General features: G+C 42.4%; 1 protein-coding gene across 1 annotated transcript in view; it reads right to left on the bottom strand.

The window, feature by feature from the left end:
- LOC126235647 (Down syndrome cell adhesion molecule-like protein Dscam2) overlaps positions 1 to 22,398 on the bottom strand; it is a 192,965-nt gene that overhangs the window by 42,448 nt on the left and 128,119 nt on the right. Inside the window, exons 6-7 of the mRNA XM_049944361.1 lie at positions 20,817 to 20,998; positions 8,855 to 9,018 (exon numbers count right to left, since the gene is read on the bottom strand). Of these exons, the coding sequence (XP_049800318.1) occupies positions 8,855 to 9,018; positions 20,817 to 20,998 (346 nt within the window). The remainder of the gene's footprint in view (positions 1 to 8,854; positions 9,019 to 20,816; positions 20,999 to 22,398) is intronic.

Below are 22,398 nucleotides of genomic sequence, written 5' to 3' on the forward strand. Positions count from 1 at the left end.
TGACCGTGTGCTTAATGGATGAAAAGCTATCGGTTTTTCTCTTGTGGTTTCGGAGGTATTTCAACCGAGTGCGGCTGTTCTGAGACGGAATAGTTAATGATTGAAAGTTTGTCTATTATTAAAGACCATAAAGGTTGCGATGTACAAATTGTATGGTATTTTCTACGAACACACAAATTCTGAGGCAGTTGCTACCTTCGCCTTACACGTTTAATTACGGTTATATCTTTTTATTGGTTGCTGATTTCAAGTACTTCGTCACACACAATGATGATGGTTAACATTCACATTTATCCTCACTGCAATCCATGGTTGTTGCTGGCTGACACGGTTGACGGGACACACGTAATTCGGCACTTGTCACTTTAGTTTCCATATCACTCGCAAATCGGTATTGATGAGGCTCAACCCCACGAAGATCAGGGGGACGCGCTCATTTGTCATACTCCGTTGAATTTGCTGTTTACTACTCACTCGACCACCACTCTTGCCCGTCTCTCCAGTACCACTACTCACTCGACACTAGTCTCACTGCCACCTGCAGCACTCGACAATCGACTCCTGCCTACAATCGACCTGGGTGTCGGATACTAATATCTATGTTCATGGGATCACGGATCCTTTACATCCCCGCCCTAAAAACCATCTTTGTAGCCACAGGCGAAAAAGAATAATACCAAAAAATCATCACACAGCATATAAATAAAAATGGGGAACATTAGATTCTTGTTCACATACTGAAAGTTACAAAAAATCATCACACAGCATATAAATAAAAATGGGGAACATTAGATTCTTGTTCACATACTGAAAGTTACAAGTATTGACTTCGGTAACAAACTGCCCCTACAGAAACATCATACAACATCAATCTATCTTAATAAACATAGCATGGTAAATATTTTTATAAAATTTATCTTACATTCAGTTACTACAAGATCTTCACTTTCAAAGGTTTGTATAGGTCGTTAACCACATATTTGTTACTGGTTAACGCCGTAATCTGACAACAGGGCGTTAAACCCTTATCTTTCCTCTTTTTCTTTCATCCTCTGGTTTAAAAAAGAGAAAGAATCTGATACCATCTGTTTTATCACTTTTGACATGAAGTCGCTTAGGAGATCTACGACCATCTTTAGCAATGAATGTAAATGCGCTAGTCTTCGTCACCAGCATAATTTTTATTTTTCATCTCATCATTTTGCGTACGGAACATCATCATTATGTTTCGGAATGTAGTAGGAGACGATAGGGCACTGTGTATTGTTTTTGACATATTAGTTTGTTTCAGAACGAAATAGGAGACGAAAGGATGCTGCATTTTGTTTCTGACAGGTCTGATTGTTTCAAAGTGTAATACATGGCGACTGGGTCCTACGCATCGTTTTCGACAGGTCTCATTGTTCGGAATATACCAGGAGGCCACATGGTACTGCGTGGTACTGGTCGTGACCAAGGCTAGTATATCGTGTGCTTACTGCAAAAACTCGTTAACTCCAATTTTTGACATTTTCGAGTTATGTACACAGACGGTATCAGTAAACGAATATCTTTCGTCTGGAGAAACCAGTTAAGAGCATTTATCACTCTAAGGAATTAGAGAGATATGCCAAGATTCCACTAAGTACATAAGTGATTGTTTTGTACAGTAAAAATTATTCAGGTGCGCTTGAATGATTTTTCCAGTACCCTTCAATGTGCATGATGAAATAATTTGAACAACGAGAATCCTTCAAGTTTAATTAATGGATTTCAGCAGAAAAAGAAACCACAACTTACTGGATTTAAATTTTATAAGTCGACTGTGCAAGCTTGTATCTCTTACATCAGCTTCGTTTATCAGACTGTGGCAAATCTGTGTATCGTATTTCCAACAACCAACAACAATGAACATGATTCCACATAGGCTGTAATAATACCATTATACTACACTACAATACGTGAACAATGCAAGAACAGCATTATTGTCAATTTCTTCAGTTTTTCGATTATTTCAGTTCGCTTGAATAAGAGTCTATTGTCGCAATAGCTGCTATTAGTTCAGTGAGTGCGGTAGCATTTTCCTGTTTGCCTAAAGTGTGTTTAACTCTAAAATGTATTCAGGAAGTGCCCCGACTGTGTGATTGACCAAGAAAACGATACTCACAGCAGATGGTATTGGAGGTAAGCAATAGAATAATATAATACTGTAAACGTGAACTGTACTGTTACAGTATACTGACATGTTAAAATTAATAAATTTATTTTATTTGATATTTTTACTTTACGGTAATGAATGTGTATCTCCAAGTGTGTCAACTGGAAACAGAGTTCATGATGCACGCAGAGTATTCAATGAAGTCCTCATAGAGTCAATTGGGGAAGATAAACCGAAGCAAGAACTGTATAAGGTAAGTTCACAGTGGAAGTGAAAGTATCAGTCAAAGTGTGGAGGTGGTTGATTTTGACTCAGATTGCTCCATCAAGGATCCTAACTACGAAACAGATTCGAGTGATACAGATAGTACGAATCTCCTGAGCATAGAAATCAGTGCTGTAAAGGAAACTACTAGTGGTAAACGATCAAGATGGAAGAAAAGTGATCCTAAAAATTGGAAGAAGATTGTAATTAAGAAGTGTAAAACTGAAAACAAAACGCCAGAGGTAGTTGACTGTGAAAGATGTAGATGTAAGTGCAACAAAAATTTCCCTGATGAAATTAGGTACTCTATTTGTAGAAGCTTCTGGGAGTGTGATTATACAAGGCAAAAGGATTTTATTCTTTGCAACACACTGAGTTTAACTCTAGCACAGAGACGAAGTATTACTCAGCCACTGAAAATATGTGAAGATTCTAAGGTATACTACCTGAACAAAGACAATAAAAAAGTCAGAGTATGTAAGAAATTCTTTATTAAAACTCTTTGTATTTCGGCTGATGTAATAGGCACTGCATATAAGAGAAAAGACTAGAGTGGACTGTTTGTAGGAAGTAATAAGAGAGGCAAAGGAATTCCTCACAATAAAACTAAACCTACTGAAGTGCAGAAAGTTAAAGACCACATAGAAAAGTTTCCTACAATGTAATCTCACTACTCAAGGAAATCCACAAAACGGCTGTATTTAGACTCCAAACTAAGTATATCCAAAATGTATAGTCTACACAAAGAAGAATGTAAGGATTCCGAACCAGTCAGCGAAATAACTTATAGAAGAATATTTTGTCAGGACTATAATCTGGCCTTTTATAAGCCAAAAAAAGATCAGTGTCAAAAATGTGTGGGTTATTAGAAATCAAAAAGTAATGAAGAAAAGAAAGCTTTAAAAGCAGAGTATAATGAGCATATTGCAAGGAAAATGAATGGAACCAAGCAAAAGCCACTGATAAAGAAAAATGTAAGGTAGAAAAGACATTTATGTGTTCCACATTTGCCGGCCGCTGGTGGCCGAGCGGTTCTGGCGCTACAGTCTGGAACCGCGCGACCGCTACGGTCGCAGGTTCGAATCCTGCCTCGGGCATGGATGTGTGTGTTGTCCTTAGGTTAGTCAGGTTTAAGTAGTTCTAAGTTCTATGGGACTTATGACCTCAGCAGTTGAGTCCCATAGTGCTCACAGCCATTTGAACCATTTTTTTGTTCCACATTTGATTTGCAATCTGTATTGCATATACCTACTAGTGATGTCAGCCCAATGTACTACAGCCTGAAAATCTGTACATACAATTTAACTGTCTACGAACTATCTGAGCCACATGATGCATTCTGCTACGCTTGGACTGAGCTAAACGGAAAGAGAGGTAGCTCTGAAATTGGTTCCTGCATTACAAAGTATATTAAACAGCTTCGTCCAGGTGTAAAGCACATTTAGTTTTTATCTGACACCTGTGGCGGTCAAAATAGGAATCAAAACGTAGCTGCGTTGTTTCCGCACTTTGTTCAGACAACAAATTTAGAAATTTGTTGTCCACTTCATGGAAGTGGATAGCATGCACAATGCAATTGAGTGTGCGAAAAAATATGTACCTGTTTATACTATTCAGAATTGGCTTAATATATTCAGACTTGCAAGATCTAAAAAAGTTCGAAACAAGAAAAGTTCTACTTATGCAGTACATGAAATGAAAAATGTAGAATTCATGGAATTATCTACACTTTCAGCATCTATCATTAAAAACAAAAGTTCTGACATTCACGGAAATAAAGTTAAGTGGCTAAAAGCGAAATGTTTTCGCTACTAGAAAATCAATCCAGGAGTGATCGAATACGACCGCACATCAGATCATAGAGAAATACATACATTTGGAAAAGGACGTCCTTTAAATATGGCAAATATTCACTTAGAAGATCTTTATCGCAACATTCTGTCAAAAAGCAAAAAGAAAAAGAAAGGAGTGATCGAATACGACCGCACATCAGATCATAGAGAAATACATACATTTGGAAAAGGACGTCCTTTAAATATGGCAAATATTCACTTAGAAGATCTTTATCGCAACATTCTGTCAAAAAGCAAAAAGAAAAAGAACTGCCTGATACAGTTATGTAAAAATTGTGTCATTCTTGAAGAATTTTACTCTTGGTCTAAATCTCTTCCTTCATCAGCTGCATCCATTGACACAGTTCCTGAGCCAGGTGTAGAAGACAGCGACAGCAGCGAAGCAGATGTATAGAGTGGAGAAGAAAAGAAACTTCCACAGTGTTTTTCAATTGTTAAGTGATATTATAAAATGACTCATTATTGTGATTCAAATTATTCAGTATGTGTTTTTTATGTAACTTTGCTCAAGTCGATAAATAATTACTATGTTGACTATCAAAACCAATTATGTGATGAAATATTTGTATTTCATGTTAATTAATAAAAAGTTGTAAAGCATTAACAAGCTATTTATGCATTAACCTTTACTTGATGTCGCCATTAGTTAGTTATTGCATTGCAACAATTCATTTGTTGATTTAATTATGTATGGCTCACTAAGGAATATAAAAATCCATTTTTCTCGAAACTAGATAAAGCGGAGTTTGTGGGTTTTTGCAGTAAGCCCACGGTATTTCCATTGGACATCATCTGACTACAAGATCAATAGCGATAATGTGGATTATGTCAGATCCTACAAATATTTTCGGGTGGTACTAAGAAGCTATATGAAATGGACCAAACACATGAAATCTGTAGTGAAGTAGGTGAATAAAGAACTTATGTTTGCTGGATGGGGTATAAGAAAGTGTGGTGCGTTGTTAAAGAATATCTCATACACGACACCAGTGCAGGTAATCCTAGCGTACTGCTTCAGTCCTCAGAGCCTTTACCTAGTTGGACGATAGCAAAAATCGAGCGAATTCAGAGACGCTATCGTAGGATCGTAGCACTTTGATATCGCCTACACGAAAGTGCAACAGACATTCCAAGGGAACATAAATGGGAAGCTTTGGAAGAAAAGAAGCGAAGTTTAAGTGAAACTCTGTTGGATAAACGTAGAGAAGCAGTATTCGAGAACCGCATGGCAGTTCTGCTGCAACCACCAGATGTCTCGCGTTTGGGGTACGAGGATGAGAGACAATAGAGCGCGTACCGGGGTATGTAGGCAGCCATTTTTACCTCTCTAAATACACGAATAAAATCGGAAATAAATTGGGAGTCACTGACACGAAGTACCCTCCGGGGGTGCTGTACAATGGCATGAGCAGTAAATACACACACAGACTACCCAAAATACCTGAAGCTCTTGTGTTTCGTGGCAGACAAACGGATAAACAGAGGGCAAGGATTAGGTAGTGACTTACGAACAGTTTCGAAAAAGAGATAGTAATTTATTTACGAAAGGGGTACATCGAGTAGAAACTCTTGGGCAAGAATTAAGAACTTGAACCCAGTAAACAGTATCCATCAAGTGGAGAAGAACTGACAGAAATTTGCACGATATCTGTGAACGCTTCGAGCATGATGTCTGAACTTTAGTAAGGTTTGTGGTGCTCCATAGACGTCTATGAAACGAAAGTGTACCTTAATACAGTGGGGATGAAGCAAATGTTATCGAGAAGCGACCATTCTGCGAGACTGGGAAACACAGTGATCGAAGTTATGTTCGTCGTTAGCTACGCATTGTATACTGAAGCTCAACCATGGCACAATGCGCTTGGATGAGAAAACGTTTCACCTGCTCCGTTATAATAACATGACCCAATGAAAGAAACGGTACAAAATAAAATATTTTTTGTGGATACCAGTTAGCGGCTTCGTAGACTGCCCTAACAGTGCACCACGTGAGCGTCTCTTCCAACCACACTCCTGCTCCTAGATCAGGGGTCAGTTATGGTTAAGTGCACGATCAAGGAAGTAACTGACTTGTCACCTTCAAGTAGCAGGGAGTCAGGGCAAACCCGGAGTATTGGTTAAGCATGGTTGCACTTCAGGACCGCGAGCACTCACTAAAAGCACAGAACTTGTCCAGACTTGCCTGATAGCCATTTTAGTGAATTTGTTTTTAAGTGCTAGATTCAGTTAAGGCAAATGTTTTATGTGTGTAGAGTCGCGTCATATTGTAAAATAACTATCAGGGTTAACGAAACCAAAGTTTTGGTTACAGTTGGAAGGCCTTTCTCTGGACCTGCTGCTGAACTGATTCGTCTAGGGTCCTGTAAGATTTCGTCATGGCCTCTCAAGTGGGCATGGTAGTACATGTAAGAGATGTGCTTACAAAATATGGCCAATGCCTGTATCCCCAAACTGATAAGTACAGCGATGGTCACAAATAAGTGTGACAAATGACAAGCCCGACATGGATAAAATGCTATCAGTTTTACGGAGTAGAGACATTAATAACAAAATACGTGTAGCAAGGGCTATGGTATTTCCAGTTGTGTTATACAGATGTGAGACCTGAACCATAAGAAAGGCTGAACGACGCAAAACAAACAGCTTTGAACTGTGGTGTTGGAGGGAACTCGTCGGAGTCTATGGACCGCAAGAGAATAAACAGGTCTGTATTAGAGCAAACAAAACCAGACTGCTGTTTGGAAGATCTGGTACTCAAACGAAAACTGAACTACTGTGAGCACATTATGAAGAAACGTGATCCGCTGGAAAAGACGTTAATACTGGTGAAGACCGAACGCACAAGGGTAACAAGGCGGGAAAAGTTGAGATCGTTCTCGATGGCTTCACAGAATAATGTATTCAAAACTGGAAAGTCTGCGGTAGAAAGTGCATGGCAGAAGAAATTGGCGTGTTTAGTTCATAGTGCCGGAATCGGCTGACCAAATGGAGAGGCGGAGAGAGAGAGAGAGGGGGGGGGGCAGAGAGGGAGAGAGGGAGAGAGAGAGAGAGAGAGAGAGAGAGAGAGAGGCAGGGAGTATACAGATGCTCTGCACACAAAAATATGGCTCTGAGCACTATGGGACTCAACATCTGAGGTCATCAGTCCCCTAGACTCAGAACTACTTAAACCTAAGGAGCCGGCCGCGATGGCCGAGCGGTTCTAGGCGCTTCAGTCCGGAATCGCGCGACTGCTACGGTCGCAGGTTCGAATCCTGCCTCGGGCATGGATGTGTGTGATGTCCTTACGTTAGTTAGATTTAAGTAGTTCTAAGTTGTAGAGGACTGATGACCTCAGATGTTAAGTCTCATAGTGCTCAGAGCCATTTGAACATTTGAACAAACCTAAGGACATCACACACATCCATGACCGAGGCAGGATTCGAAACTGCAACGGTAGCAGCAGCACGGTTCCGGACTGGAGCGCCTAGACTGGAGCGCCTAGAACTCGGCCACCGCGGCCGGCGCTGTGCACACAGTTGGCGGGTGCGAGGGGGCTGTATGTGTGGAGCAGTGTACATCGGCGTCCACCCCCGGTAGCTGAGTGGTCAGCGCGATAGAATGTCAATCCTAAGGGCCCGGGTTCGATTGCCGGCTGGGTAGGAAATTTTCTCCGCTCAGTGACTGGGTGTTGTGTTGTCCTAATCAAAATTATTTCATCCCCATCGACGCGCAAGTCGCCGAAGTGGAGTCAAATCCAAAGACTTGCACCCGGCGAACGGCCTACCCGGCGGGAGGCCCTAGTCACAGAGCATTTACAGTTTAGTATACATCGCTGAAACTGGGACGCCAGAAGCAAAGTACATCCGGGAGCACATTCGAATCAGGTAGGAGAAGAAATTGGTTGTGGCTGAATACGAGAAAGAGGGCAGCGAGATCATAAAATTCGGCAAAACTTGTATACTTGCAAAGCAGTCAGGTACGAAGAAGTGCAAGATGGAGGATCTCACTGACTTATTGAAATACCCGTCCTGGATGATTACAGGATTTCGCCGTCGTGGCAGCCAGCCAACAGGACCTATACTTCGCTATATCAATAAGACACACCCGCGGTGCCATCAAGAAACTGCCGCTGCACGTCCACTGTGCTGCCTTAGGAAAACAGTGTCGACACCTGCCAGTCGTCACAAATACTGAATGGGGCAACAGACCACAGTAGATTCCCACTACTTTCAACACCGGAATCCAATTCAATAAAGCCTCCAAATCCTTCCACCGTATGTCATCTAAGCATTTTTTTATTTCGTGTACGCCTTCCCGGCATTTGGGTTATGATGAAATATAAGTGGACACCCAACATCACACTACAGCACGAGATCCAGAGGATGTCTACTGCAAATGTGAGCAAAACGTCAGTTTTACTCATCCAGAATTATTTTATTGAAGTGATTTGAAGTTGACCACAGAACGCAGTTCCTCAGTACCTGAGCGCAGCACAATAAGCTGTGGAGCAATGGCGCGCGCAGTAGCCCTCACAACGGGTGTCGCTTTTGTCGGGCTTTCCCGCCGTTAACAGCTGGGAGAGGCGCAGCGCGGTGAGAAGCGGTGAGCACTGACTCACCTGCGGCGAGAGCAGCGCCACCCTGGCCGAGGTGCGCAGCGGCCGGCCGTCCTTGAGCCAGGAGACGGCCAGCTGGGGGTGGCCGGCGGTGGAGCAGTTGAGCTGCGCGGGCCGCCCCACGTCCACCGTCTGCTGCTGCGGAACCGTGTACGCCGACAGCGGCGCTGAAATACGTCACGAACTTTAGTCCCATCTCAAAGTAACCAACTCCTCTTCAGAAAGGCAAAGGACGTACTTGGAAGGAAGTAAGTTAGGGTTTAACTTCCCATCGACGACAATGTCATTACAGGTAAAGCACAAGCTTGGACTGGGCAAGTGTGGAGCAGGAAACTGGCCGTACCCCTTTCAAGGGAACCATCTCTCCATTAAACTTCAGCAGCTTAGGAACGCCACCAGCAGATCTTGGTGGCTGGACCTGGAACTGAATTGACACTAGTGAAGAGCCAGATCTTTGAGCAACTCCACGCGGTAAGAATCCGTTTCGTACGAGGCTGAACCGTCTTGGGAACGTAGAAATACAGCAACACTGGCGAGATTTTTCAGTTGTTTAAGTTCAAATGGTTCAAATGGCTCTGAGCACTATGGGACTTAACTTCTGAGGTCATCAGTCCCCTAGAACTTAGAACTACTTAAACCATTCGAACCTGCGACGGTAGCGGTCGCACGGTTCCAGACTGTAGCGCCTAGAACCGCTCGGCCACCCAGGCCAGCGTTGTTTAAGTTTCTAGAGGCATACATTAGTGAAATTTGCCCTTTCCTGCCACACAACGGGAATATACCTGAATGAAAAGCATATTTCACGAACTTCAGTAAATATCTCGTAATAAAACAAACTGCACCGTACATCGATCCTACGCCTACGTGTGTACTACAGCAGCCAATCACACTGAGATTTGTCGAGGGTACAAAATATGACAACATCATTTTCCCTCCTTTCTAATCCGTTTGCGGATGACATATTTGAAGAAACACTGCCATTATCTTTCTATATGAACCGGAATTTTCAAGTTTTATCGCTTTTGTCGTTATGCGAGATGTGTTTTGAAACAAGTAATATGCTTCACGATTCACCGGTCTTTTGGAGCAAGATCCGCCACGCAGCACAACCTTCTTCATGTGACGTCTCCTACTGCGGTTCGTTCAGTATATATGTAACACTCTCACGTTGATTAAGGAAAATCGAGAGGAATATTACTGTTCAGTTTTGAGTCTTTTCTACCTCCTCCATTAATTCAGTGTGGTGATGGTGAGCTTCCCAAGCAGCACTCAAGAACCTATCGAAAACGAGTTGTGAAAGCGCTCTCTCGCGTGTGTCACACAGAATAGGATCCTCACCATGATTTGCGGCTGCGACTCCCTCCAGCGGCAGTTTTCGGTTGTATCTCTCTCGCAGTTCACGCAGTTTATTTATGAAAACGGCCACGTTTAAACTTTCTACTTTAGCTCTATTAAAAAGCGCATTCCTTTTTGTCCACATGTTAGTTATTTCGTTCTGTCCGTACTGTACATAAATAAAAAGTTCACTATCCATGAAAATGAAATGAGTAAGAAAGGGAAGTTGCATGTCCAGTTAGTAATGACGTCACCTTTCAAAACATACATTACAAATAGCGGGACAAGAATTTACAATAATTTCCTCATAAGATTAAATAATTTTTATTATTTTCACACTGAAGCAGCTGAATGGGTTGAAAATAAATAAATCGCCAGGTCCTGATGGGAATCCAATTCGGTTTTACAGAGAGTACTCTACTGCACTGGCTCCTTACTTAGCTTGCATTTATAGCGATTCTCTTGCCCAACGTAAAGTCCCGAGCGACTGGAAAAAAGAGCAGGTGACGCCTGTATATAAGAAGGGTAGAAGGACGGATCCTCAAAATTACAGACCAATATCCTTAACATCGGTTTGTTGCAGGATTCTCGAATATATTCTCAGTTTTAATATAATGAATTTCTTTGAGACAGAGAGGTTGCTGTCCATGCATCAGCACGGCTTTAAAAAGCATCGCTCCTGCGAAACGCAACTCACCCTTTTTTCACGTGATATCTTGCGAACCATGGATGCAGGGTATCAGACGGATGCCATATTCCTCGACTTCCTGAAAGCGTTTGACTCGGTGCCCCACTGCAGACTCTTAACTAAGGTACGAGCATATGGGTTTGGTTCCCAAATATGGGAGTGGCTCGAAGACTTGTTAAGTAATAGAACCCAGTACGTTGTCCTCGATGGTGAGTGTTCATCGGAGGTGAGGGTATCATCTGGAGTGCCCCAGGGGAGTGTGGTAGGTCCGCTGTTGTTTTCTATCTACATAAATGATCTTTTGGATAGGGTGGATAGCAATGTGCGGCTGTTTGCTGATGATGCTGTGGTGTACGGGAAGGTGTCGTCGTTGAGTGACTGTAGGAGGATACAAGATGACTTGGACAGGATTTGTGATTGGTGTAAAGAATGGCAGCTAACTCTAAATATAGATAAATGTAAATTAATGCAAAAATGGTTCAAATGGCTCTGAGCACTATGGGACTCAACATCTACGGTCATCAGTCCCCTAGAACTTAGAACTACTTAAACCTAACTAACCTAAGGACATCACACAACACCCAGTCATCACGAGGCAGAGAAAATCCCTGCCCCCCGCCGGGAATCGAACCCGGGAACCCGGGCGTGGGAAGCGAGAACGCTACCGCACGACCACGAGCTGCGGACCTAAATTAATGCAGATGAATAGGAAAAAGAATCCCGTAATGTTTGAATACTCCATTAGTAGTGTAGCGCTTGACACAGTCACGTCGATTAAATATTTGGGCGTAACATTGCAGAGCGACATGAAGTGGGACAAGCATGTAATGGCAGTTGTGGGGAAGGCGGATAGTCGTCTTCGGTTCATTGGTAGAATTTTGGGAAGATGTGGTTCATCTGTAAAGGAGACAGCTTATAAAACACTGATACGACCTATTCTTGAGGACTCCTCGAGCGTTTGGGATCCCTATCAGGTCGGGTTGAGGGAGGACATAGAAGCAATTCAGAGTCGAGCTGCTAGATTTGTTACTGGTAGGTTTGATCATCACGCGAGTGTTACGGAAATGCACAGGAACTCGGGTGGGAGTCTCTGGAGTAAAGGAGACGATGTTTTCGTGAATCGCTACTGAGGAAATTTAGAGAACCAGCATTTGAGGCTGACTGCAGTACAATTTTACTGCCGCCAACTTTTATTTCGCGGAAAGACCACAAAGATAAGAGAGATTAGGGCTCGTACAGAGGCATATGGGCAGTCATTTTTCCTTCGTTCTGTTTGGGAGTGGAACAGGGAGAGAAGATGCTATGGTGGTACGAGGTACCCTCCGCCACGCACCGTATGGTGGATTGCGGAGTATGTATGTACATGTAGACACTAAGGTCTTTCTTGCTACAATACTGCCTGTATTCAGTACCAGGATTTTTAGAACATGTAAAATGGGTAAAGTAGGACACAAACTAGCCGCAGTCAACTTCACCACTGTGCACCCCTGTCCACTACACTACAGCGAACTTGGGTGTTGAATGTATTTTTCTTCGATGTTACGACAACCTGAAGTCTTCACTGCTGATACATCATTAACTGGAATTTAATTAAAACAAATCGTAACAAAAACGAACCTTTTTCAATGAAACTGGAATGCGCGTTTGCTTTGAAATGGCATACTTTATTAAGGAGCAAGCTATGATACGATAACGTCTAAATACGATGATTTTTTAACCACCAATATAACGTTTTCTGTCTTTTATTACAAAAAATCGATTCAAAAACGAGATCTTTTCGAGTGACTGTCAAAGTGTTGTTGCTTTCACAAGACGCAAGTTTTAATATAAAACCAACCAACGCTAAATGACGGAATCCACTATGGCTTGCGACACAGAACGAGATATCGCCTCTCATTGGTCACGTTCCTCTTCACGAGGTAAAAATCCGACATGTCTTATACAATCTTTCGCACCTGAGAATGCTGAGGAACGTGAAATTCCACGTTGAGACATCACAAAACTCGACCATCTCCTCGTCCACCACTGCTTTTACTTCATGTTGTAGGAAGGCCTTAGGAATTCTTCAATACATCTGTAAGCGAATAGGTTTACCTTATATTATTCCTGACAGAAACTCTTAGCAACCTAGTGATTTTTAGTAACCTAGTGGTTTTGACCGATTCCTGTGATTGATATTAGACCTTTTCATCTTTTTGCGCACATTACACTGCATTTATTAATGTTTAAGTTCAGTTGTCAATCTTCACAGATGGCGCTAATCGCCTGGACTCTGGAAACAACTGTGTTTTCTGTGCTGACACTTAACGGCACATTTTTTAAAAATCTTTTGTCTCTCGTGTAATTATCATGGAATAAATAGTTTGATAATCTGCAAACAAAAGATCGTTTGGGCGCTATTTTGATATCAAATTCATATGCTAAATAATTAAACTGATGAATTAATTACCGCTTCCCTTAACTTATTGTTACACTAATTGATTTATGACCCTCTGGGGTTAATCCATCCTTCGGAGAAACCCCTCCCCACTCCCACTTCCTCTCCCCTCCCGCCCACCCCCCTGGAAAATCCCCAACCGCCCTCCCCAGTGCTGATACAAGCACACACTTTTCATATCAAATTAATTGAGTAATTAATTAAGTTCAATTAATTGCCTTATCCCCTCTGAGAAATACGCAGCCTATCGGAGTGTCCCTCCTCTCCCCTCCCCCCCCCCCCCCCCCTATTTACAGGAAATACAAAAATCGGCGGTAAATGAAAAAATCTGTGGTAAATTCAAAATTGCGTGGTAAATTCGAATTTTGGCTGTAAATTCAAATGCTAATAACATTGTATTGCAGAGGACACAATAACAATTAATAATTATGTATGCTATATTTATAAAAATTCAATTTGCGTATTGCTGGTGTGGAAGAAGGTTGGGTACTCTCTTTACTTCATCTTCTTTGGAATACTGACAAAGTCTAACTATAATGTCACAATCCAAGATGGCCGATCCAGAATACTGGTGCAGTTCAACTTGACCCTCCAATTGGCGAGAAATTTTAAAACTGCAGGAAAATCCTAATTTTTTACTCTGGGTGTGAGGTACGGGAGTTGGGGATGGGTAGTTGCACACTGATCAAGCACTAGAGAGTGTCTCATCAGTGATCGCTCGATGTATATTGTTGATATTAGACTAGCGCGCAGAGTTGCTCCAGACATTTTTGCCAATAGCTCTATATGGGAAGGATGGGTAATAATAATAGGATAGCAATCTATCACTGAAGTGCAAGCGAGTAGCTCTTGCCAATCTGGAAGTGAATAGCTGCTGGAGGGGACGTAAGGTTGCGTAATAATATTAGAACAGTGATCCAGAGTCCCAGTGGACCTATTTTTCTGCTTCACTGTTACTTCATCCCCATCACCCTATATGGGCAGGAGATGGGCTGTCTCTTGTACAGTTCCCTACTCTTCAGCGAGGTGAATTAAAAAATTTCCAGTGAGAAATATAAAAAAATATTTGGGGCTGTTCTCTATTTTAAATTAAAAATCAAAGCTGGACAGTTAAAAACAAAGAAAATATATATTTTTTAAAAACATACTGCAGGAAAGTGAAATTCTTTGGATAAAAAGCACTAAAGCAGCATTAAGGCACTGCACAGTCACTTAAAATCTGAAGTAGCTGCACCAGGGTGAGAGGTATTGCTAGAGGAGCGTGTATATTCCATAGGGTTGAGGGGTATGGGTAGGAAAACTGGAGTTTGTTAGACAGGAAAACTATGGAGATGAGAGGTAGGAGGTGAGAAGGATAGAGGAAAATACAGCCGCTGGGAAAGACAGAGGGTGAGGAATAGCGTGTCATGATGGTAGGGCAGTGGCTGTAAGAGTAAAGGGATGGGGATGGATAGAGAGGAAAAGCACAGAGACGTCCTGATGTGGAATGGGACAGGTGGTGAAGTATTAAGGTTGGTAGGAGGGATAAATCATCGGGGAAGATCTTATTGTCTGAGAGAGGAAGTTGGTTGAAGTTGTGTTGGAATAGGATATGGAGTGTGTAGGTGTAGGGACGGAGGAATTTATTTGTGAAGGTGCAGCAGTTTACGAAGGTTTGTGGTCAGAGGCGAGGCAATGGGGTTATTGCGGACGGTAGAGGAGATGTGTAGGTGTTAAATATAGGTTAGGAGGGGTGGGAATTTGATGACATGGTAGAGGATCCATGTGGGGGGAGAGGGACCGTAAACAGATGCAGAAAGCAAAAGGGAGAGCATGGCGTCTGAGGATTGGAGGGACTTATAGAACTTCGGTGGGTGGAGATCGAAGCAGTGTATTTCTACAGTTGTGTACACACTCATACATTTTGTCTTTATACCATGACTTCGAGGTCTGTGTCAAGTGCTTAACCAGCATTAACACGTTTCGATCCATCGGCTCTCACAGCAAGCTGGACATCAAGCGGTGTAAGTTAAGATGATGCTACAATAAACAGGATGGTTGAAATAAAAGACAGAGGTGGTGTTTCTTATTGACAAAAATGTGGAAGACATGTCAATATAAGGACAATGGAAGAGTTTGAGGCATTGTGGAGCTCTTCCAAAAAGCTATCCGATGGTGATGACCACTACTTTTAATCTTATCTTCCACATTGACACGTTAGCAGGCGTCTAGGTATTCTGTTTTTGAAGAGACGCAGAGCATTGATTCCTCATATTGGTGGTGAATATTGCACCCATATATGTGATCTCCTTATCTGTAGTCATCCTGACCCACAGATCTTTGGAGACTGCATCTTTCATTTTTATGACTTCAAATGGATAACTGCACATGGAATAAGGGGGTATTCTGCAGGACTTTAAACGCATAAAGCATAGATAGTGTGCACCATCAGTTGTCAATCCCACCGGTGGAGGAATGGAATGATTTTCATACCCCCAGGCGAGCAAGGAAGTACCCTCATGTCTCCACATTTTTCGTCATATTTTGTTCAGTTTTACGTATTTTCAGTCAGTTTACGTAATTTTACCAGGCTTTCCTTAATTTCAACGAATTTTACTCAATTACTCGAATTCCAGACCACCACTTTCAAGCTGTCACGTCAACAGAACATCTCATCACGTGGATCTCGTGATGCTATCAGGCAGTGTCACTGCAGCACAGTTCTCAATTTTCGTATCACTGCTACACCACCCACTACATTACCTTGCGATGGTCATATACACGTGGACGTATTGCAAGCCCTGTTACAGTGCCTGCATCACACATCTTAGTGTGGGAAATAGCTGTCACCAGAGGGGAGGTGCAAAGACTACGTCCCTTAACCAAACCACTGTTTTAAATTCGGTAAGATTTTATTACGATTTGCTTCTCCCCTTCTGTGGATGGGAGCCACAAAGTATACTCGAAATCGTAGCATAAAGTCGGGATTCAAAGATCTAGCACTCTACCCTCTATTTCGAAATGAGCTACCCCCACGTTAAACGTATCGTCTATGGAACCTGAGCAAAATTCTCCCTATGCGTCTCGTAACTCTTCCTCTGTCTTTAACCAACCCTCCCCGCAACACTGCCTCTTATTTAATTTTGAAAGTGACCAAAAGTAGGACGGTATTATATCCACTACATTTGATGTCTCGTTAAGGAATAAAACAAGCTGAGTTCCATGTAATCAATACACTTCGCTATTTTGCTTGTGCGTGATCCAAGCATGTACTGGCCGACACTAGTGATATTGAAAAATATTCTCATTCCTATACCGTAACAGCCGTTCTGTAAAGACTGTTCCAACCAATGTTGCTCATGTCATTCATCCAATTACACATGTACTCTGTAGCTACTTGCATGCAGAGGAGTTTAGCGTTTCTTGTTGTTGTATAGTAGATATGAGCGTGTTACATTTAAGAGTACCGTAGTGATATAAGAGGCCATTAAGAAGATGAACTAACGCATTATTTATGCATAAAGGAGCCCCAGGCGGAAGTAGTTTGAAACATTTTACGTAAATCTCTTGTGCTATCAATTCTGTAGAATTGTTGCAGTGTTTGTATTCCATACCAAGGAGATACTTTGCAGAGAGAAATGGTCGAAGAACATTAACACTTAAGCTTATGGCTACATGGTTCTGCACTTAAGCATGCTATAATCTTAAAACAGTGTGGTTTCCGATATATTAGTTGCGTGAAACGAAAGACTGTTACACTCCAATGCAGGAAATTTATTTGCAACATATGGCATACATTCACTCTACAAGTTTTCTATTGCATTCACTATGATGGTCAACTTTAAGATGATAAAACTACTACCTTCTACTCCACACGGGGAAAAAAAATATGGATTCTTTGTGATCTAGCACTATTAGCTTTCCGGAGGTATATAGCTCCCACTGTTCACATCCGATTACAGTTCAGAAATTCTGTTATGTCCGCATCGTCAGTCCTAAAAGTGATCGTCAGCAACGGAAAATTCATAAAACAACAACACCTTATGATGAATTAGAGAAATGCATAGAATGCATAGCAGCAGCGTTTGACATGTGAAATTACATGCCATGCTGTTCCAACTCCATTTTCAGAATACAGTCTCTTCCACACACATCTGTCAAGCAAATGTATACGCACGATTGCAGTACCTCCGAAACCCCTGGAACTAGCTCAGAATTACTGCATTTATGAAACTGAGGACCTGATTTATGCCCAATATGTGGTAGTGGAATCAAGTACTTCATGTACATTGCCTTTCCTCTAGAGGAGGGTGCCAAAATAGGTTTTCCACTGCGTTGGTAGACGTAATTCACCAGACATGCGTTGGCAGTGCTCTGCTGAGAGGGGTATGCTGTTAACAATTGCTGGAAGACAGCGCTCTAAGTCACACACAGAACATGCAATTGTATATTAGTCATGCGCAGGTTGTGCCATAAAACACGGAGAGAACAATGGAAGAAATGGTTAAACGTATGATAAATAACCTACCACAACATCTCGCTCTCTCGCCAGTCTGCATGAAAATCTTTTCATTCCTCGACCGGTGTGATTGACAACTGATGGTGCAAGCTACCTGTGCTCTATGCGTTTAAGTCCTGCAGAATACCCCCCCCCCCCTTGTTCCACGTGCAATCACGCATTTTAAGTCATAAAAATGAAAGACGCAGTCTCCAAAGATTTGGGGGTGAGGATGACTACCACCTAGGACATAGAGATCACATATCTAGGTGCAATATGCACCACCAGCATGAGGAATCAATGCTCTGCATCTCTTCAAAAACAGAATATCTAGACGCCTGCTAGCTTGTGGAAAATAAGATTAAAAGTAGAGGTCATCACCATCGGATAGCTGTTTGGATGAGCTCCACAACGCCGCAAACTCTTTCAGTGTACTTCTATTGACATGTCTTCCACATTATTGTCAATAAGAAACACCACCTCTGTCTTTTATTTTAACCACCCTGTTTATTGTGGCAGCATCTTAACTTAAACCATTTGATGTCCAGCTTTCCGTGAGCGCCGATGGATGGAAACGTGTTAATGCAGGTTAAGCACTTGGCACAGACCTCGAAGTCATGATAGAAAAACAAAACGTATGGGCATGTACACAGCTTTATTAATACACTGCTTCGATGTGTTACAGCAAAAATCAAGGTATCAAACTGTTTGTGAGACAGCGACACAACAACCCTCTTCTTGTGACTCATAGTCTGTGGGATATGGTCTTCCTCCAGTACAGGCGATAAAACTTTACACAGGTCTGTGCAAATTTTCGATATATTGGAAGAAGGAGACGCTGTAATATCTTATGTATCAGGTGACATTAGGAATAAACGGTGTGACTACGTCTGGTCGTAAGAGAGGTATAGATCTAATGTCAAAAACTACTATTTCAGCGCATTCGTACCCATAAGGGGGATGAAAGATTTCAAGTGGAGAATTACATCCAATCATAAGGAGGATATAGATTTAAGGCGAGAATTAATAATTCCAGAGCCACAGTTGTCGGAGGAGCTACTTCTGATATTGCTCCCATTGTCGAATGCCACCATATTGGTGCTACAATTGTAATATTTTGTTATAATTACACTGATAAATGTGTGGCTGGTTTCGTAGGTCGGTTCTGAATGGAGGCCGGGTGCGTGGCGGAGGTAGCTGGCAGCCGGAACAAATACTCATTTCTGGCTTAAGATGTGAGATTGCCAGACGACCGAATGCATCCCTGAAAAGACGCTTATGGGAAAGGACGGTTTGACTATAATGTTGCGCACCGTTTTCAAAGATTCTGGAGTTAATGCGCCTATACAACATTATGCCTTGCCAGACCATAACATATGGACTTCCAAAGCTTTAATGTTCGACAGTGTTCCTCTGTACATTATGTGTTCTCCGCTTCGTCATATTACGCTACGTCCAACACTGTCAAAGATGATCATTTTGGTGGTCTTGGTGCTATGGAGTGGGCAGGCATAATTTTGCATGTGCATACTGACCTTCAAATCTTTGAATATCATAGACTCAATGGCCGACGTTATGGTGACACTGTACTCCTGCCCTCTGTGCGTCTATTCAGGAGTGCATTCAGCCCTGACTTCATTTTTGTGGCTGACAATGCACCACCACACCGAACTGCTCAAGTGGAAGAGCTCTTGGAACAACAGGGGAAGTGGCCAACCAGTTGGTCCGTGGGGAACGTGTGGGGTGCTTTGGGGAGGTGAACCGCGGCACGTACACATGCACCGACGACCGTCCAGCAGCTGCCAGCCACGTCGTGCTGCCTGAAGACCTCCTTAGCAGTCTACCTGCTACGACGGGAGCCCGTTGTAGAGCATGCACTGACGTCTGTGGTGGTCAAATAGGCTATTTAGATTTATTTAGCGCCTTTCATAATGCCCTGGGGACCTTCATAAATAGTGGTGACTTCAGTGTAATTATTGCCTGTGAATGAAAGAGTCATTTCAGTTCATCTCATTGCGTATTTCTTTCACTTACCTTCCACACCTTACTGTGGCAGTTATTTCTATGTAGGGTTCAAGTTTCATCGAGCTAGGTTACGTAGCAATGACCCATCATGCGAAAGTTACTTTCGTCCTTAAGTTTTCACGCCATTTTACATGCACACAATTGTCATCCATGACCATTTTGGATTCTAAAAACCCCTCTCACTCATTTAGTTTTTCTGGTATTATTTTTCACATACCGTGTAGTACTTCATTGCCGTCTATGAATTTCGATGTTCGTTGAGGAGGTTCTATGTAGGTCTACAATTTCTGTAAAAGAAGTGATTATCTAATAGAGCAATTATTAATATCTGATGTCAATGTGCCACTTCCTTTTCAAATCTTACTTGTTCCTTTTGCAATCATGTGTTTACATAAGCTAACGATCTGCAGCAGGCATAATAATTATTCAACCTCTGTGTAATTGCACCAGTCATCATAAATATATGGCACATTTTACTACACTACGAGTGTATATCACACGATTTTTCTACATTTCTGGACAATTACTCATATAGCAGACTGATAACTAATGCAGCATCACTGATAGTACACTGATAGCACACAAGTTTCACCGAAAACTCAATCTCTCTTTTTTTATTGTTCAGAGGCCAGGATTTTTGCATCTAAGTAAGTTTCAGAGTTGTTTCAGATGCATAAACATATATGTTCTAAGAGAGATCGTCTACTCTACTCAAAGTTTCATAATCTTTATTCCCCCTGAGATGCACTGAATCCTCTTGCAGTACAGAATAATTAATTCTTTCTGGTGGAAATGAATCTGTTTTCTGCTGATTTTGTGAAGGCTAACTGCTGTCGACACATAACTTATAGTCACATACGCTTTTCACTTGGACTTGCTGGATAATCAGCAGTATCAGTTACATGTAATCCAGATTCTCTTGGTAGAGCAGTTAATTTAAAAAAGACAACAGTTGGCTTTGAATTGGCGACCCTGTTTTAAGAGGCCGACTGCCGGTACTCACTGGTGACGAGCAGCGACGTGGAGGCGCGCTCGACGCCCACCGAGTTGTTGACGACGCAGACGTAGCGACCCGAGTCCTGCAGCAGCGCGCCGGTCACGTAGAGGCTGCCGCCCACCTGCCGCACGCGGCTGCCGCCCCCCTGGAACACCGGCTGGCTGCGACCCTCCGCGCTGCGGTACCACCTGCTGGGCAGGCACCAGCGTATGGAATACAGGTTGTGAATTCATTAAATGTGATTTTCAATTGTGACTATATAACTAAAAATGACCATTATCGAAAAGTAGCATTCACAGAAAAAAGCCGTAGTTTATCCCATCGCTAGTCTATCTAATGCGGCAGCTGGAGAAACGAAGGAATTTCGTTCGTCTATCTGGCCTAAGTGAAGAGCGCGCACACGCGTTGGACAGTGTGTGGGGTGAGACGACAGGCTGACAGGCCAGCTGACGACTCTCAGTACGCGTCTGGTACTTAATCTGTGTGTTTGAAGCAGCAGTAGTCACGGGACAAGGAAAAGCACTGTGTCGAAGTGTTTATCAGCCTCCATCAAAGCGAAAGCTGACACAGGAATGTGAGGTCCCCTGGATACCACGATTGCGTGAGGTGGGATGTTGCATGTACCAGACACATGCAAAAAATGGAAAGCATACAGGTTTCATGAAATCGACAGTTGTAAACAAAATCAACAACTTCAAGAGCAGCTATCGGAATGAGTTACAGAAGATTAAGGTGTCTATCAAAACAGGCCCAACTGCAGATGATGTTTACACACAAAACTTTGGTGTTACAAGCTGCTTGAGTTTGATAATGACCACGAAATGTCCAGAAATTCACGAAGCTGCTACACAGTGACCACGAGACCAGCGAACACGATGACGTTAGCATAATACTAATTTGCAAAAGACTGACAATGTGGTATAAATGACAACAATTGTACGTACTTAAGTTTCTTGTGTAACATAATTGCGGCGACCTTCTGGTGCCGGATTCAATGTCTTGACAAAATTCACGGGTGAGTAACGTTGTATCTTCAGCAACCCCAAGCTTGGTCGCACATCACAAAAATAAGAAGTGCCGTGATTGATCCAGTTGTAAACTATGGCCCGGTAACATGGAGCCAAAGTAAGGTGCACAGAAATAAACTTGATATTTTCGAAAGAGGAGTGATGAGAACAATAATGGGGCCTTTTAAGGACGTATGTTTCAAAAACGTGGTAGTAGATGTTGAAGTTACATGAGGTTGGAGTTTATGACGCTGTTATGCTACTTCAGACGAAATATAAATATATCTTTAGTGTTACGTCTGCCACAGACAGCCCCTGCCAGGCAGACTACACTCAAGACACCGCTGTGTACCATATAACATACACAAGCACTTGCTGGCGCAACCAAGAGGAAAACAATTCTTCAAGACAAACAGAAGTTGCTAGAGACTAATGCGAAACTTTTTCTGCAGACGTCGCCTCACAGATACAGGGAAAGTTGGAGTACTCCGCCGGCCTCCGCCAGCTTTATAAGGCCAGCGCAACAGCAGTACAGCCATCTCCACTGCATCCAATCCAAAGCCCACAACCGCCTCCGACTC

The sequence above is a fragment of the Schistocerca nitens genome, chromosome 2 (assembly GCF_023898315.1).
Source record: "Schistocerca nitens isolate TAMUIC-IGC-003100 chromosome 2, iqSchNite1.1, whole genome shotgun sequence".
Classification (NCBI taxonomy): Eukaryota; Metazoa; Arthropoda; class Insecta; order Orthoptera; family Acrididae; genus Schistocerca; species Schistocerca nitens.